Genomic DNA, 18102 nt, shown 5'->3' with positions numbered 1-18102 from the left:
CTATTGGAGTTGGAGGGAATACTAAACGAAAAACATCTCCTTTCTCTCTGATTTCGGTTCCCGCCATCTCTACTCTCTCACTCTGCGAACTTAAGCATTTCAATCTGTAAAATCAATATCCTTCTACTTCGTTCATTTTCGAAACTCCGGAGCTCAGCGCTCGCGCTCTTCAGCTACCAATGGCAAAACCTGGAGAAGATGACCTATTGGAAGGCCTAGAAATCACTTCCATTGGATCTCTATACAAAGGTTCTTGGGACAAGAAGTACTGGAGCAGCTCTAGGGTTAGGTTTCCACTTTCTTCCCCCCCCCCCCCCCTCTCTCTCTCTCTCTCTCTCTCTCAATATTTGTTTTTCTTGATTTTTATTTTCCATTTTATTTTCGTTAATCCCGGATTAAACGGCAAGTAATGTTTCTTCGGCCCACCTTTTTTAATCCAGTTTTAAAAACCTGAAATGTTTATTCGGTTTGATTTTCTGCGTGGCCATGCGAGTCATCTTGAAATGTATGCAGGCTGAGATCTGTATATTGATGTGACAGCTAGCATTCTAACCGACAGGACTTCAATTAACTGGATTTTTACATGATTTAAATCTCGCAAATAGATCTTGTGCGTATTGTTTGATATGTTTGGGAAGGCTAATCGCTTATAGGAGTGCTCTAATGATTGTTTTGTGAAATGCATTAGAAAGATCCAGCAATGTTCGTACTGAGTAACAATAAAGTCATTCATAAAATTTTCACTATTGGCCTAAGTCACTCACAGAAAACTTGAAAACGCTCACTCGGTACTGAACAGACAGTACTGGTTTCAAAGCTTTGGAAAGGCGATGAAAGATGTGCGGAACAGGGGTGTATGAGTCCGAGAATGAGGAGAATATATTATTTTCTTAAATAAAGAATAAAAAAAATTATTATTATTTTTTATGACAGGGAAACTAGCACAGCCCACTGCCATGGCCTCCCACTTAAATTTGATCCTAGGGGTAATAAAACCTGTGACATGGAGCTCATGCACAGAAGTTCGCCCTTACCACTTGGGCTACCAGTGGGTGGGTCTTGTTGAAGATAATATTTCAAAGCTAAAGTTATCAAATATCTGTTGTTTAAGCTTTGTTTCATCACAGGCTTAGTATGCCTGTACAGAAAGGGTTTCAGTATGCCTGTATAGAACTCATGCCATGTCACTCTTTTTTGTTCCTTTTATGTTACATTTGAAATCAACCAAATCTTATTATTTTGTAGGGTAAAGATCGGTATCCTTATCCTGTCGGGTATCAAGTCATAAGAGCTCATAATGGGAACATGTATAAGATGGAAATTCATGAAGGTCTTAAGGGTCCATTGTTTGTGGTATGTAGCTCGGCTCTGCTGCTCTTGATTTGCTTTACTAGCTAGTTTGGGGCTGCAATGTAATTTTTAGCCTATGAATAAAACATGTAAATTCCATTCTGTATATGCAGATTACTTCTGATGGACATTCATGTTCTGGCCAAACTCCAGATATTGCATGGGAGAAATGCCAAAAGAAAGGTTTTACTCGCATGAAGATTTGGCATGGAAAGAGATTCTCATGCAAGATAGATGGGGTGGAGGTAGATATTGGCAGCTTGTAACATCAGCAAACTTCGTTTAATAAAGAATATTGTGTTAAAGACCTTACCTTACCTTCTGAAGGAAGTAACTAGGAAACTTGATAGGATTGAAACAGAATATTTGTCTTTACCATGTTTGAACCTCGGACAGGAGAATATGATCCTTAAGTTGAAATAGAATAGTGCATCTTCAGTGCAAAAAAGTAAATAATTTTTTTTTTCTAAGTAAAACAAGAAAACATCCAATCAACAATGAACAAGAAAATAGAATATTAAGAACCTGAAATTGGTCACGAGTCAACCTTAAATTGCAGTTTTAAAAAAAGATTAGGGTGAAGAGTCTATTACCAATACAGCACCCTCTCACTGCTGATGCTTCATATCCAATGAGTCAACATTTAGGCTTGTTGCCATAATCAATTCTTAAATAGCATCAATAGTACTAATTCTCCAGTATGTTGTGCCCAGATTAAATTCATTGTCTTGGCATGTGATGTGCAGTTTTTTGGGTTTAAAAATCCATTAGTCCAAAGATTACTTCGGGAATTGGTGGCAAATGTCAATGGAAGAGCAGAGCAAAGTTCCCATTTCTGCAATAGCACTTCTAAAACTGAGGATTACAGTCGACTCTCAGATGAATGTACATATCCTGATCTGCTACCATATCTTAAAATTCCAAATAAAGGGAAGAGAACTAGAAAACATGAAATCTTAATCACGAAGTCAGTCGGCATGGGTAGACTTAAAAGATCCCGACCTCAAGATCTCATTTGTGATTCTGATGCACCAGCTTTAGGACAAGGGAATCAGAAGAATGATAATCTTGGATGTTTCATGCCTCCCACTTCTCCAGAAAAAGAGTATGGTGTTCATAAACATCCAGGAGCTTTAGCCTTGTCACCGCACTTAATATCTGGAGCTATAGAAGAAATGAGCCACTTCTCAGTCAAAGAGGGGCCACTATTGAATTCTGTTGACCTCTCCAAGATGAAGGAAGCTGTCCCTACTCAAGAAGAGAGGGAACCTGATGCTTCAGAAAATTGTAAATCTGCTGGAGTAGCTAACAACTTGCCTGAAGGGGAAGAACCTGTAAGCGCATCTCAGTTCTTTGATCCTAGAAGCTGATAAGCTCTTGGATGTTTTTGTCTTCCAGAAAATTTGCATGCTGCATATGTTTTATCTTTTTCTTCCACAACATACACATGCATGCACATACTGATTCTAAATTACACCCCCAAGTTCAGAGTTTTCACTTTTTCTTAACGTTTGTGTTTAATTTTTACTCATTATTCTACACTCAACTACTCTAGCATGGGAAACACTTTATATGTATATATATAGGTAATTTAAAATGTGGCAAGGTTGTTATGGAGTGGTGCCAATGAGAGTTATGGGTAGGGAGGTCGGTAGGGAGTTCTGGGTTGGGGTTCTTAGTAGAGCTGGGTTGAGTTGGGTTATGCCAATGAGAGTGGTGGATCTACTAGCATGTTGGAATAGGCAGCACAGAAGCTCTCAGTTGGCAGCAGCGTGGGGGATGATTCCTTTGTGTATTATGTGGTGTTTATGGATAGAAAGGAATGAGAGGTGCTTCAATGACAAGGAGCAAACTGTTGAGGATATCTGGAAATTGTTTGTCTTCTTTGCTGCAGTTGTTTTCAGCTATTGTTCTTAAGGGAGGAAATGCTCAACAGTTTTTGTTTTCTTTTCAAATTTCTAGAATGTAATTAGGTGCTTCTTTTGTGTGTAAATGGGCTTCACCTAGTTTTATTCAATAAAGTTTCTTACTTATAATATATATATATATATATATATAGGTAATTTAAAAAAGACATGAAATAGGAAGCACTCTTAACTTCTTACAGCTTTGTAGATTTCCAGATACTGAGTTAGAGGAGTTCAATGTTCAAAATGTAGCAGAAGAGGAAAATAGAAGTGCAGTAGCTCGAAAAGACTGCTTAGTACTTGGTGATGGTCTTTGTGCACCGGATACTTTAGATCTTACGCAAGGTATTCCTCAACCCATTCACTGTGTTGTGCAACATAGGCTAGTAGTTGATGTATCGTCATCTGTAGTTCCCTCAGTTTGTAATTGAGCATATTACAATACAGATAATACTTCTAGTCCTGCTCCAAGTCCCCAACATAAAGGTGTATACAATGAGAAAGAAGAGTTAATTGCAGCCGACACGGTCATTTCTGAAGAACTGGTGACCGAATCACATCCACAGGAAGAAACAGGCACATCTAACACAAATGCAAGTTCTGAAAAGAGTGATTATGATTCAGTTGGTCAGGAAATCGCCAAGTCAATGATGACGCTTCTGCTTCCGCAAGCAGTTCCTCTGCTCAAAATGGTGTCTAGGAAGAAAAAGGCTTCAAATAGCCCTTCAAAGGTTTTTAGTTGTACGGTGAAGTCTCAGTTGGAAAATAATGAAGCCAGATACTCTGCAGATGTTCCCTCTCCTGGTAGTGTTGAACCTTCTTCTGATTATTTTATTTCTGGAATTTGTCATGTATAATGACCCTTCTTTAAGTTCATTGTAGCATTCATTTTTCTTATAGTTGGGTCACTTTCCTTTGAACTTGCAGTTTTAACACTTACTGAGACTGCCCATATGGAAAAGGAAGAAAGGATGATCCAAAGTAGAGTTCTTGATTTAGTTGGACCAAGTTTTGGACATACCAAGTCTGTTGTTCTTGACAGTTTTGAGGATGATCAATGTGGAGAGCTTGTTACTAAGGAGGTGAAATTGTCTCATGATACTGCTGAAGGCAATCATTTCACTTTTGATAAAGACAGGTGTCCTCCCAACTCTTGGGGACAGCTTGTTGTACAGAATGACTCATCATTTTCTCATGTTAAGACCAGTGGGAACAAAGATGTCTTTTGTTATGATGAATTACACATGACTTTGAATGAAAAGCCTCAAGAGGGAGGTGAATGTATATCTGAGTCCATCTCAGCTTGTGCAATGGCCAGCAATGACATCAATGGTCGTGCTAAGTTGGACGAAAACCCAATAGAAGTTGAAATCCATTCCAAGGAAAAGCACCTCAAAATTGTAAATGATTGCACTGAAGGTAATAAACTTTGTCCAAACCATCTGTTAAATTTTGTTCAGTCCTTCAGTAATAAGAATTAGAATATGTCATCTGCTCAAATTCAGTGTAGTAGCCAATGAAGCAAGGTACCTATAGCTTCTACTACCCTGGTAATCATTAATAATCTCTTAGTTCCTTTTTCTTCATAAAGATGACATATTGGGAAGTACTGGATATTCTGCTTATAAAGTGGGGAGCCATAAACCACGAAATGATTATGACCTTTATTTTATGGTCATGAACTATTTTGAAGTGTTTACTTATTTTAAAAAAAAAAAAAACTATTTTTAAGTATCGAGACTTTTTAGTACTGCCATCTTCAAGTTCAATCAATCCTGTTCTGTACAAATTTCAGCTCACCCAGATACTCATGTTTCTACAACTACTGAAACAACTGACACCAACCAAAGAAGCATGGTTGATTCTTCAAAAATATCATCAAAGGAAATAAGTTTTGAGAGAGGGGATGCTGAACCTGGCATTATGTTCTTTAGTCAAATACCAAATAAGGTCTATACCCGAAAAAGGGCTCGAAATGTGAATCTGTTGGCAAGGAAGGATGACGTTCCACTCTCAGAAAGTATCATATTTAGAAACTTTGGAGAGGATCTTGACCCTGAAAACAATCCTGCCACAGGAACTTTGCTTGCCTCAGAGATTCATCAAATGAGCTCTTCTAATGACAAACCATGCTATCATGATTTATTGGGAGTTCAAGCCAGGCTTGGTGGACAATCCTGTGGGTCTCACACTGAGAATACCACTGATTCCAAAATTTCAACTAACAGTATGGCTCCTGCTATATCACAAAGTCACGCATTGGCATTTGCCTCCGATGAGAAGGATACTTCAAATGTTTTTCAGCAATCTGTTTCACATGTAGAAAAATCTGAAGCCCATCTTGACAAGAAGGCGGTTGGGCACAAGAATATTGTAGATTCAAACAGTCCCGCATTGATTCTGAATCAGAACACCGGTTTCGGTGGAAATAACAGTTTGATGGCTAAAGGAGTTCAAGATGGTGTAGACACAAAACTTTGCAGGAAGTTGAAGCTTAATAATGAGCTAAGAGGCATTGTTGAGCTTGTGGGATGCTATGTCCATCCCATGCCTATTTTGTCACTATCTTTGAGCACCAAAGGGAATGAAATCTGCATTTGTGTTTCATGTGGCCTTCTGACGGACAGAGACAGAAACATTTTCATATACAGGTTAGCAATCCAGGAACCAAGAGTTGGATGCCCTTCTTTCGTTGGGCACACATCCATAATATTGCCAATTCACAAAGATTACTTTGGTAGAGAAGTAAGTTATTGCATAACTTCTGGGCACTCATTCATTTTAAAAAATTCCTTGGGTTGGTCGTCAGTCACTTTTCCAGCTTATCATTGACATCACTACGATTGCGTTATTCTGCTAGGTTGAACTGGAAAGATCTGGTTTGCACTTTGCTCCAGATGGCCAGCATCTTGTTTTACTTGACAGCATAAAAACACCTTATTGCAGGTTGTATCTATATGGATTTTAATTATACTGAATGATAACATGACACAAACATAGTGATTTTGGGTATTTATTCTTAGGGAAGGGAGAATTCAGTGCTTGTGTTCAACATGTAAATCAGATTGTTTGGAGGAGAACACAGTGAAGATTGTGCAAGTAAAATTCGGTTATGTTTCAGTTGTTGTAAAATTGAAAGCAGTTGAGATCTTGCATTGTATATTGGTTTGTGAACCCAGCCATCTTGTCGCTGTTGGAGAGAGTGGGAGACTGCATCTGTGGGTTATGAATTCAGCATGGAGGTGAGTTTTGGTAATGTCATGTCTATCTGGTTACACTTCTTTCATGTATGGTGGGGCATTGCTATGATGTGACCCTAATATTCAGGTAGATAGATTTTTTTAATTACATTCGGATGTCTTATTGTGGCAGTAACTAGTCGTTCTCTCAAACTTGATATTGGATGCCCAAACTCAGAATATTATTTTGTAGAGCTTGTTTTATGCATACCCAGTGATACACATTCATGAAAGTAGTAAAGAGAGGATATGAACTTGCTCAAATCTGAGGGTTCCTGAAGTCTGATATATTGTTTCAGCAACTTGTTAATTTAGTCAGGATTAACTTTTCATGTTCAACTGGGCATTTTCTATATTGATTTACTGCTTTCCATTGTCATTCCATTCATTTTCCCAATACACAGTGCACAGACAGAGGAATTCATTTTACCGGCTAACAATTACGCCTCTCCTGGCCTAATGGAGTTGAAGGGAATTCCAAAGTGTGCTTCTCTAGTTGTGGGTCATAATGGTGTTGGGGAATTCAGTATATGGTATGTATCGCTATTTTTTCTCCCTGCAGCCCCAATTTGTTTTTTCCTCTAGTTAAGAGGGCTTCTGGCCACAGGTATATCAGCTTGAACGATTATCAATATGGTATTCCTCAAAAGTATTCTTGTCTCTAGCTTATGGCATGCATTACATAGCTTCTGTTTTTTTTTTTTAAAAAAAATGTTTGTAACTTGCAAATTCATGAATTGATTGAATGGTTTTATTTTGGATTTTGTCCTTTCGAACCAACCACTCCAGCTTCAATTTCTTCTGCTATACCCCCCATCCTTAAATAGTTGAAGCCTTTTTTTGGGCTATCCTAAAATACAGGGGAGTTTGCAAAAAATGATAGATATATTCATGCAACTCAAATTTGAAACCACCTTTCAAAACTGATCCTACTTTTTTTTCCTCTCTTTTATATCCTGTTGGAAGTATTTATGACATCTTGCATCCATTCAGATATATAAACTCTAATCAGCACCAAGTCATTACTTTGTGAAATTAAAGAATGAATCACTGCAGAAGCAAATTAACATTTAAATCCTATAAGTTGACCTGAGTTATCTATGAGATTGAAACTTAGTTATCTTATATCGAAATAAGCATCGCATATTTATGCTGTTAAAGAGCAAAGCTTCACAATTTTCTCAAAACTACAGTCTAATCTGTCAATGCAAGCTTTTAATATCTATGGATAAAGTTGAATATGTTCAGGAAAAAAGGTCTAAATTTTAGATTTAATGACCCAGTAAATGAAAAATCAAAACCTAATTTATCTTGTTATGTTTTCTAAAGTAGCACCGTGTTCTTTTGTTCAACATTTCAGTCTATGATGTCATTCTTAATTTGGTCAATTTTAAGTTTCAACCAGTTTTGCTATACTCATTCCCTTTTCTGGGAGATACTGAAAAAGTTTTGTATGTATTTTGATATTGGCCTGGGTATAACAATGCTGAGACTGAAACCTTGGGATAAATTGCTATGGTGTTCATGTCACCAAGTTTTAGGCAAAGCTGAGGTATGATTATTGTAGTACTTTTCTGCTATTAGTTTTAACTAGAAGTGGCCCAACTCACATATTAATGATGGTGTTTTTCCTTTACGTTAGTTTCCTCTTTGATGTAAGAGTGCTTTGTTTTAAATCTGATACACAGCTGTTCTGCACCATGCACCCATTTTATCAGTTTCACCTGTTGCTTTATGGTCTCCTTAAACCACATTCGTCCCATCCCCCAGAAAGGAAATTAGTATAGAGAATAAAAAAAGGGCACAAAACCCAAACACCAAAAAGGTGAAAGAAAATTTATTTATTTTCTTTCTGGGACAGATTGGTATCTGATAGGCAGTACTTTTCTTTTGTTTCAGGGATATTTCTAAGCGCATCTGTCTATCAAGTTTTTCTGCTCCAAGCACTTCAATTTATCAATTCTTTCCAATTAGTTTGTTTAATTGGAACAGCAAGTACCATGTTTTCAGCAACTCTAATGTTGAGGAACACATCAATGGGATTATGGCTGCAACAAAAATGTGGTTCTCAGACAACAGTGCGAATAATTCTTTTCTTTCATTTGAGGGTGAAGATATTGCTGTCTGGCTCCTTGTCTCAACTATCTCAGACTCTGATGCTCAACATGACTATATACCAAGTTATTACCAGAATCATTCAGTGGGAGGGTGGAGGCTGGCTCTACTGGTGAAAGATAAGGTTGTACTGGGATGTGCACTAGATCCAAGGTGCTTTATTCTTCATACTTTAGTAATATGTTGCCAAATTCAAACCTTTGGAGGATGATATAAACAATTCTTGGGAATGATACATTTCGTATTTCAGAGGTCAACTTTGTTATTCCATGCTAAGAAAGGTTAAACTGTAGAACTTACTGTGCAGGGCTTCTGCTGTTGGTGCATCAGCTGGTCACGGGGTTATTGGCACATGTGATGGACTTGCATACATGTGGGAATTGGCAACTGGAGCTAAACTTGGCACGTTGCATCATTTCAAAGGTATGCTTGTATCAACTTCCGTATTTATGCTGTTCTGTTTTTTTTGTTCTCTTATGAGAATTGCTCTTACATATTGCAATAGGGTAATGCTAGGTACAAACTCTAGATGTACAAGCTTTGTACAAGTCTTTTGTGAAAATGTGGGCCCGCCCATAAAGAAAAAAAAGAGTTTTTCACACTTTTGCATGGCAGGATCCACTTTTTCAAAAAAGGGCTTGCTCGAGGCTTGTGCATTTGGGGCTTGTATATATCATTTTGTATGTATCATTTCTCATTGCGATATTGTGTACTCACAATTGCTAGCAGTGTGTGTAGCATGAAGACTGCCTTCTAGTACATTAGGAGTTCAGTTTCTATTTTCTCTGTGGATCAAAGCACTGTGTTTATATTTGAGATAGACGCATCTTGGTAGAAGATAAATAAGAATTCATTGCATATTCAAGACAAGAATTTTTTTTTTTTTTTTCCTTTTTTGTAATGAAATTAGATTTACTCCTTGTCGAGGGCCTATGCATTCTTGGAATTAGTCGGGACACTAATTCTTGGACATCAGGTGCCAATAAAAAAAAAAAGTGAAATTAGATTTGTAAGCACCACATACTTAGCGTAACTATGCAAGATGATGAGAAATTGATCATTATCTTGTCAACATGTTTTTATTTAAATGTATTGCCATGTAAAAATATTTTAAAGATGAACAATTATCCTAATATTAGGAAACACCGAACAACCAACCTTGAGCTAATATAACATGTCTTATTAGAGCAACATCTGGCTTACAGTAGGTTTTGCTTGAATATTTGTTCTCTAGCAAACCATTAAGAGTAATCATAATGACCATCATGCTTAACTGTTGAAAGGGAAAAATATTATATCAAAGCCTACTCTTCATATTTCTCTCAGTTCGTTCTGTCTCAAGATTTGTTGCTTGATTTGAACCTTTCACGTTTGCATTATAGATTTTTGTTTTGAACTGCTTGATGGCTTCTTTAGTTTGTCGAAAGAGAAGTGCAAGATTTATACAGAGATCATATAAAAGCAAACTTATGAAATATGTGATTTGATATGATACATTAGATCTATTTTATAATAAAAAGTACTTTACAATCAGAGTACCACATCAAGCCATATCAATTTTAAATTTGTTCTTATTAGATCTGTGTCGACCAAACATTTTTCTTGTTGAAATAACATTTCGGTCCCTAAACTATGCTCGGATTCCAATTCCATCCTTCAATCATCTTTTTTATTTTTTCCAAATTTTGACGCAGCAATGCTTATGAGGCTTCAATGTAACATCACAATTTGAATGTTAATTACTACTATGGTGGTCACTTTATGAACACATGCCCTTATAAAGCTGGCGTAGTATGTATGGCAACATGTTGGCTTCACACAATTAAAACATATGAAGATACGTGAAATGTATGTGTTATTTCTTGAAAATTCATGTGTGATTCTGCTTTGTAAGACCAACATGTGGCTTAAGTATCACATCAACATTATCAAGATATTTATGTAGAGGATGTCAATCACATCAGCCATTGTTATTCATATAGCGATGGTCAAGTGGGTAAAAAATAACATCAAGTACTTTTAGAACTTCAAAGAGTAAGTTCAAACCATTGATAAGTCCTGATGAAATCCGGATTTGCAATGTAATTTAATAACCAAATGCAGATTTTAATTTATTTTTAATTTTCATTCATATACTCTTTGTTTTGTTACTGTATTAGGTGGCAGTATTTCATGTGTTGCTACAGATGATTCAGGGGCAGGTGCTTTGGCAGTAGCTAGTGATGGAGGTCAGTTGCTGGTTTATCGGCAAAATCTGCATGCTGAAAATTAAACATTTTTCAAATTAACAAGCGAACACGCATACCAGTTTTTGCTCTAATGTTCTTTGTTGAGATCCTTGATATTCATAAGGCCATGCAGTCTAGATTCCCAAAGTTTTCATTCAGTTTATCAAGATGTGAATGGTTCTTAAAAGGAACAAGAAGACGTACAGACCTGTTTTTGCTCAAATGTTTTATTCTGTGAGCTGCCAGCTCGGGAAACTTGGTATTAGTGACGGAATGCTTCCTAGATCCCTAGAGGTAAGTGTATGCTCCATTGACCTTAAATGTACACACAGCAAACTGGGTTCATTTTGAAATGGTGAATATTGGTTCTTCTTTTGATAGACTGTCTGCTTCTTAATAAATAATCAAGTTCCCTCTTTTCTGATTCATGATTGTGAGTAGTCCTTCCCCCACAATATTAATGAGACTAAGAAACTGTCTTGTGAAGAATAAAGTGTCTGCTATTGGTGGGTGTAATTTTAGTAGCTCATACTGTCACTGGGGCCCTAAAAGCACCTGAGTTGAATGAGTGCTTGTGAATCAGAGGCTGAAATGTTGACCCCTAGGGGTTGGCTCAAGTGGTAAGTGTTCTGGTCTTGTTGGTATGCTTGAACTCTTGGGCGCAAACAGTTTCGTTTCTCGGAACCACATCTTGTTGGTTAAAAGGCAACGATTTACCTGGTCTTTGTGATGGAGATGCGTTACACGCTTATGAGGTTTAATTGGGTTAAAGACGTGTTTGCATGATCTTTGGAATTTCTCGTCATAAAAACTCTAGGCTGTGATGTCTGATGTCTGATGCATTCCCACTCAATGGCTTTTGACAAGATACTGCAACTGGTGTTACTGTCGAACAACCGAAGTGCTTTGGCTTGTAGTTCAGAGACAGCTTAGATAGCATGAAATTTTAGAAATAATTGAGATCAGAAGCGAACTCGAGAGAATCATTGAATTCTGGAAGTAACTTATAATTGAAGCCCTTGCCCATCCCAAATTTGCATGCACTGCAAGCTGTAATTGATCCTGACCATTGAGGGAAAGTGGTCACGTTCGCACAAACGATCCTTACCTCGTTCGCTTACCCTTATGCTTGTGCATCGATATACAGCATACGCTGTTACGAGTTTCCCTGTCATGGTAAGCCATCAATGGTGCGAAAACATTGATGTTGAAACGTCCAACAAGTGAAATAAGGCAAGCAGTGTAAGCTAGAGAGCCTATTTACATTGGAAAAACATCTATTTGCCTGCCCGTTTATAAATACACTAGGCACATCGTTGTAGTGGAAATCATTGCATCGGCTATCGTAAAAAATTATGTGCGCGTGTTAAAATTCTTTGTACTGATCTTACTAGTAGTAGTTTGAGTGGTGTATAGGTTAAATACCTGATAAAAAAAATACATTTAAAATAAGAAAAATCTAGTTGCAAGCATAATTATATACTAATATGTGTATTAATATAATGTGATTGGTCAAAAAGTAGATTTTATTAAAAATAATGTTAATTTAAATTTTAAATATGAAGGAATCAGTATTAATATGCAGATTAGTACGTGACTTTATTTCTATATAGCAAAATTTTTTAAAATAAGATTGAAAGAATTCTCAAAATTCAAGATATAAAATAAAGAACTGTTATAAACGTAAAGAAATTACATAAAGTAAATTTATAAACTGACGTGATTTTATAGAATTTATTAGATCTATTTTATAATAAAAGTAACATTATATTAATTTATAAATTTATTTTTATATGATTATTTTGTGACTGAAGTATTTTTTTTATAAAATAACATTTTGTTTCGAAAGTTTTAAATGGGTAGTGTCTTCATGGGTAACTAAAAAGAAAAAATCTTCACAACCTTCCAACACTCTACATTCTATATTTTTTTTAATTTTTATTATTTTATTTTTTATTAAATATTTAATGTATAAATAATGAATAAAAGAATTAAATTAATTATAAAAGAATAAATTTAAAAAAAATATTAAAAAATTAAAAAAAAAGTAAAGTATGGTGTGTTGGGAGGTCAGGTAGCATTTTCCATCTAAAAATGAATTTGTTTTTCAGTAAAGTTGGTTGAAACTACCAAACCAACCTGGACTCAACGGAGAAACCAAAGCCAGCCCCATTCTCTCTGATTTAAGAACAAGGAGGAGCAGAGCTTTTGCACGCAAACAAACAGACGACACTCTTATCTATTTGTCTGAGTTTTCTACTCTGAAGTCACGTATTCATTGATTGTTTCCAGCGAAAACGGAATAAAAAAAATGATTCAGCAATCGGTTTCGAACCCTTGTCCAATCTCTGTCCCATTTCCAAAACTCAAACCGCACTCAATGTCTTGGAATTCCTCTGCCAGTATTTGCTTTCGTTGTGATTTTCCCGGTAGTTATGTGAAAACGAGAATTCGCTGTGAGGCTGTGGATTCATCCAAGGTTGACATAAAACCATCCCCGTCGTCGTGGGATTCGTCGGCAGCGAAGAAGAGTGGGCCCTACCCTGGAGGAATGGGGCCCTACACGGGGAGAGATCCGAATGCGAAGAAGCCGGAGTGGTTGAGACAGAGAGCGCCTCAAGGAGAGAGGTACGAGCAGGTGAAGGACTCCCTCTCCCGCTTGAATCTCAACACAGTCTGCGAGGAGGCCCAGTGTCCTAACATTGGGGAGTGTTGGAACGGAGGCGGAGATGGTGTTGCCACTGCCACGATCATGCTTCTTGGGGATACTTGCACCCGTGGCTGTAGATTTTGTGCTGTCAAAACCAGCCGAAACCCTGCACCTCCCGATCCATTGGAACCACAAAACACTGCCAACGCTATTGTAAGCTGGGGGTATGTGTAATGCTTTAGAGTCTGGAAACCATGATATTTTTTTGTAAGTAAAAATCGTGATAATTTTATATCCGTTGTTGTTGAACTTGAACTAATAGAACTATTGTGATTTCGCTGTGTAATTATGCGGCTCCCTAAATAGAGCTTGATTTATTACACCCCATTATTAGTATTTGGAACAAGGATTTTTTTTTTTAATCGGTAAAGAAAGTATTTGGAACAAGGACTACCATTATGATGCTTGAAACTTGTTATTTTGTTCCATAAGACTTTTGAACCGGTAGTTTTATTCGTAAAGTATTGAAGCTTATCACAAACTTGGACATTTATTAGAATTTTGTTGGGTGGTTTATAATACATACCTTATCATGTGTATCTCAATGCAATTTCATAATTCAGTACTCTTTTATTTTTTTTTTTGGTTTGCTATTTCTAGTGTGGACTATATTGTTCTAACGAGTGTAGATCGTGATGATCTACCTGATGGTGGAAGTGGGCATTTTGCTCAGACTGTCAAAGCTATGAAGGTGTGTAAATCTTTCTGGCTATTGTATTGAGGTTCTTTCTAGTTAGTTTTGTTATGCATGCCATTGCAAATGAGGTTGAAATCAGAATTCAGGTTTGTTGGGTACTATATGTCTCGTTTTGCAGAAACTCAAGCCTGAGATCATGGTCGAGTGTTTGACTTCTGATTTTCGGGGTGACTTGAAGGCTGTAGAGACTCTGGTACACTCAGGATTGGATGTGTTTGCCCATAATATTGAGACTGTGAAACGGCTCCAGCGAATTGTCAGAGATCCTAGGGCTGGGTGAGTTGCAGTATATGTCATCTTTCTGCTTAGTCATTGATTGTTTGTTTCTGCCCCCTTCCCCCACCCCTTGTTTTTTAAAGGATTTCTCCCTATAGCAGTTTGCATCTTTTAAGTCTGTCTGCAAATTAGATATTTTATTTTTCATCTCTGCATTACTTTCCTAATGGTATTCCTATAAATAACTAGAAGAAACTATTGTTGCTTTAAAATTAAAAGAAAAAACAAAAAAGAATCTAGTAAGAAGTTTTTAGGTATGAGAAAATTGGGAAAGCTTTGAGAACTATAAGACAAGGAAAAAAACTAGCAGAAGTGATGTAAGACCTCATTCTGTTGATTTTAGAATGCATGATTGGACTCAGTTTAGTGGTTGGTGTGCCAGGCTTATTGGCGTACCCCATATATGGCCTCTGTTTCATAGATTTTTTCTTTCTCTATACTGAACATGTGATTGCTGATTCTATTTATGTTTCTTATGTTTTGTTCATTTATGCAGGTATGAACAGAGCTTGTCAGTTCTAAAACATGCAAAACTCTGCAAGGAGGGCATGATAACAAAATCCTCTATAATGTTGGGCCTTGGAGAATCTGATAATGAATTGAAGGAAACCATGGCTGATTTAAGGGCTATAGATGTTGATATTTTGACACTTGGACAATACTTACAGGTTAGTTGATAAGCGATAGTTCATTGGATAACACCAATCTGCCTTTGTTTTGGGAAAATTTCAGGTTCTTACATGATTACATCTTTTTTCTCCCGCTGATTTTCCTTGTTGCAACCAGTCTGGGTAGTAACCATTATTTGAGGTTTATAAGTCAATATATAATTATATTGTCAAAGTTTGCAATTGTGTGTGTTCATAAGGGTATTTGCCATGTAGATTACAGAAGGGACATTTCTAAATAGGAGCCTTCTTGACATTTTGGACATTTCTAAATAGGAGCCTTCTTGACATTTTTCCAAACCTTGAGAGAGCTTGGGGTAATATATACTAGTTCATATCATACTCAAGTGATTAGCATTCTGGCACATGAAAAATGGGATCATTTTGAAACTTTGGTCCTGCCCACATTTGTGCGTGTAATTTTTGCAGAGCTTAATTTTCTTCAATACTTTAAGCTGGCTCATTGCTGTGATCTGGCACTACTTGGCTCTTGGTTAACTTGAATGTGGTTACAATTGTTTGTTGCAGCCAACTCCATTACACCTCACTGTCAAAGAGTATGTTACCCCTGAAAAGTTTACTTTCTGGAAGGAATATGGGGAGTCCATTGGATTTCGTTATGTTGCCAGTGGACCACTGGTGAGCTCTCTGTTACGGTTTGCGTTATAGATGATGGTATCCTTATTTTTCATATGAATGCATACTTTTTAGAATACAAATAGCCACTGAAATGGACTAACAGGATGAGCGCCTCCTATCCAAATATATCTTGGTTTAAATTATTCTCTGACTAGTGTTTGGGTCATTGGGTGGACTAGAGAATTGGGAAAAAAAATTGAAGTCAAAATGGAAACGATTTCTTCAAACTAATTGCTAACTTGTAATGTGATTTAATAATTTTCTCAAGCTCATACTTCGAATTTAAGAATAAATCTTACAAGTTCAACATGTATTGATTTTTCAGGTTCGATCCTCATATAGGGCTGGCGAGCTCTTTGTTAAGACGATGGTTAGAGAAAGGGTTAATAGCACTGCTGGCAAATCCTAATGAGTTTTGGCTATTGTGGACTTTCTTATGTATTGCTGTTGAGCTAACCACAAATTAGTGAATGGCGTGTCGTGGGCACTGACTGCAAAGGCAGTCCTAAATCATTATAGTCTAAATTTTTGTAGGTCTAGTGAAAAGATGTCTTCATTTTTTTGAGGATTTTGTTTTTATGTCGAAACCCATTGCTTGGCCTACAAAATTTTAATAAATCTTCAAGTTAGCATTTATTCTCACATTATAATTTGCCACTGGTACTATATTTTTACACCCTTGAGACTAATATGTGCAGAAAGTTGAAAGATTTCATACAAATCCCAGGAGAGATAGAAGTTGGTTCTTAGATATTTCTATGCCATTTTTGTGGCTTTCTTATGCCAATGCATTTGGTTGGAAAATGAAGTAGCCACAAGTGTCTCTAGAAAACAGAAATAATGGGTAGGTTACATGTGGTATACAACATGAATTCCACTTCAAATTTGAATTGCATCACCAGTCACAAGAACAGGAGCTGGGACATTCTCTTTGAACTAGTCTTTTTAGTCGGGAAGCAGTTGAAAGTTTGAAGCTTTTTATGACTGGAAACTGATGATTGAAAACAACCTCGTGATACCTCCATACCAAGTGATAAGGGTAGGTAGTGTATGAGCATTTCACATTGTTAGAAGTTTTTATTCTTTATAATGATTCTAATGAGATTCTAATTATATCATTGACTAGTATTTTTGGAGTCTAGATGTGATTTAGGCCTTCCTTAGGGCACTACAAACCTTGTCAGTGTCGCATTGAATTCAAGTTTTATAATATTATTAAGTTATGTTTGTTTAGTCTGTGATGTCAAAGGCATCCTCAAATCGAAGATTACCTTCCACGGAGGCAAAATATTCTTAACACCTCATTGATCGTTTCAATTAAAAAAAAAAAAAAAGTCTAATTTTTTAAAATTCATTATTTCCATTAAAAAAATTTTAAATTTTGAAAAAAAAAAAAATTTGCATTGATGACTATCAAATATGTTTGTCAAAATTGTCTCATACATGAACAAGTAGTAATTGATGTCACAAATGAATCATAATCAAGCCGAGTCCTCTAAGAAGATGTGAAATCTAGTTCAAAATCATGCAGCGTTTAATTCATTATTCAATCATGCATGGATTAGGGATAGTTAATAGGGTTTAAAATATTTTGAGTTTGTCATTGTAATCGATGAAAAGATTAGGCCGATGGATATTTAGCATCCGTTTGGCAACATAAGTATTCTTAAATATTTAATTCATAAATATCAGTCAAATATAAAGTATTTTCAATTTTAAATCTTCAAAATTTTTAAATAATCATTATAACTTTTCTAAACTTAAAAAAAAAAAAAAACTATTTTTTCTAAGTTTAAAATAAAAATAATATTAAAATTTTAAATTCAAACAAATTTTAAAATTTATAATATTTTTATTCAACTTTGTCTTTTTCATTTTTTAAAATATAATAAAACATTTTAGCTCAAATTATTATATTATTATTTACATATATACAAAAATATAAATCCAAACCGGCCGTTAGTTAAAAAAAAGAAAATCTCCTCTAAGTTTTATTTTAGAGTAATGCTACATACAGTCATTTTTGTGCACTCTCTGCGCACTCCACTGATATGATTGGCTGGATTAATTTTTTTTTTAATACACAACCAATCATATCACTGGAGTGCACAAAGGACTCCGCAAAAATGACTGCACATAGAATTTTCCTTTATTTTATTACACTGATGTAAAGCACTCACATCTGAATGTGTATTTAAGCTCCTTGACCCAAAATTTAATAAGAAGACTTTCAGCATGCATGTGTAAGCATTTAGATTGAAGAATTTTGTTAA

General features: G+C 36.1%; 2 protein-coding genes across 3 annotated transcripts; both read left to right on the top strand.

Moving 5' to 3' along the window:
* The first annotated feature begins 2 nt into the window (after positions 1–2).
* On the top strand, positions 3–11267 carry LOC122313211. Of its 2 annotated transcripts, none has more exons than XM_043127999.1 (14): positions 3–284; positions 1246–1353; positions 1464–1595; positions 2097–2684; positions 3458–3602; positions 3705–4061; positions 4185–4676; positions 5053–6002; positions 6118–6203; positions 6281–6499; positions 6901–7029; positions 8396–8764; positions 8919–9034; positions 10771–11267. In XM_043127999.1, the coding sequence occupies exons 1-14, from the start codon at positions 180–182 to the stop codon at positions 10881–10883; spliced, it is 3909 nt and encodes a 1302-aa protein (XP_042983933.1). In that variant the 5' UTR covers positions 3–179; the 3' UTR covers positions 10884–11267. The 2 variants fall into 2 exon arrangements, with proteins under 2 accessions (XP_042983933.1, XP_042983934.1); XM_043128000.1 differs by having other exon boundaries at positions 3–289.
* Positions 11268–12968: 1701 nt separating this feature from the next.
* LOC122313210 (lipoyl synthase, chloroplastic-like) lies at positions 12969–16473 on the top strand. Its single transcript, XM_043127998.1, has 6 exons — positions 12969–13713; positions 14150–14240; positions 14365–14522; positions 15019–15190; positions 15719–15829; positions 16155–16473. Exons 1-6 carry the CDS (start codon positions 13151–13153, stop codon positions 16236–16238), a joined length of 1179 nt encoding a protein of 392 aa, XP_042983932.1. The 5' UTR covers positions 12969–13150; the 3' UTR covers positions 16239–16473.
* Positions 16474–18102: the final 1629 nt, after the last annotated feature.

Source organism: Carya illinoinensis, chromosome 6, assembly GCF_018687715.1.
Source record: "Carya illinoinensis cultivar Pawnee chromosome 6, C.illinoinensisPawnee_v1, whole genome shotgun sequence".
In the NCBI taxonomy this organism is placed as follows: Eukaryota; Viridiplantae; Streptophyta; class Magnoliopsida; order Fagales; family Juglandaceae; genus Carya; species Carya illinoinensis.
Note: the sequence above shows the minus strand (reverse complement) of the source record. Positions and strands in the feature narration are given on the sequence as shown.

Bases quoted from the DNA above. Each gene is read 5' to 3' on its own strand.
- LOC122313210 (XM_043127998.1), top strand. From the start codon at position 13,151: ATGATTCAGCAATCGGTTTCGAACCCTTGTCCAATCTCTGTCCCATTT. The intron at 14,523-15,018 runs GTGAGTTGCAGT...TCATTTATGCAG, and splicing joins GTCAGAGATCCTAGGGCTGG to GTATGAACAGAGCTTGTCAG. The intron at 15,191-15,718 runs GTTAGTTGATAA...TGTTTGTTGCAG, and splicing joins CACTTGGACAATACTTACAG to CCAACTCCATTACACCTCAC.
- LOC122313211 (XM_043127999.1), top strand. From the start codon at position 180: ATGGCAAAACCTGGAGAAGATGACCTATTGGAAGGCCTAGAAATCACT. The intron at 4,677-5,052 runs GTAATAAACTTT...TACAAATTTCAG, and splicing joins TGTAAATGATTGCACTGAAG to CTCACCCAGATACTCATGTT. The intron at 8,765-8,918 runs GTGCTTTATTCT...CTTACTGTGCAG, and splicing joins GGATGTGCACTAGATCCAAG to GGCTTCTGCTGTTGGTGCAT.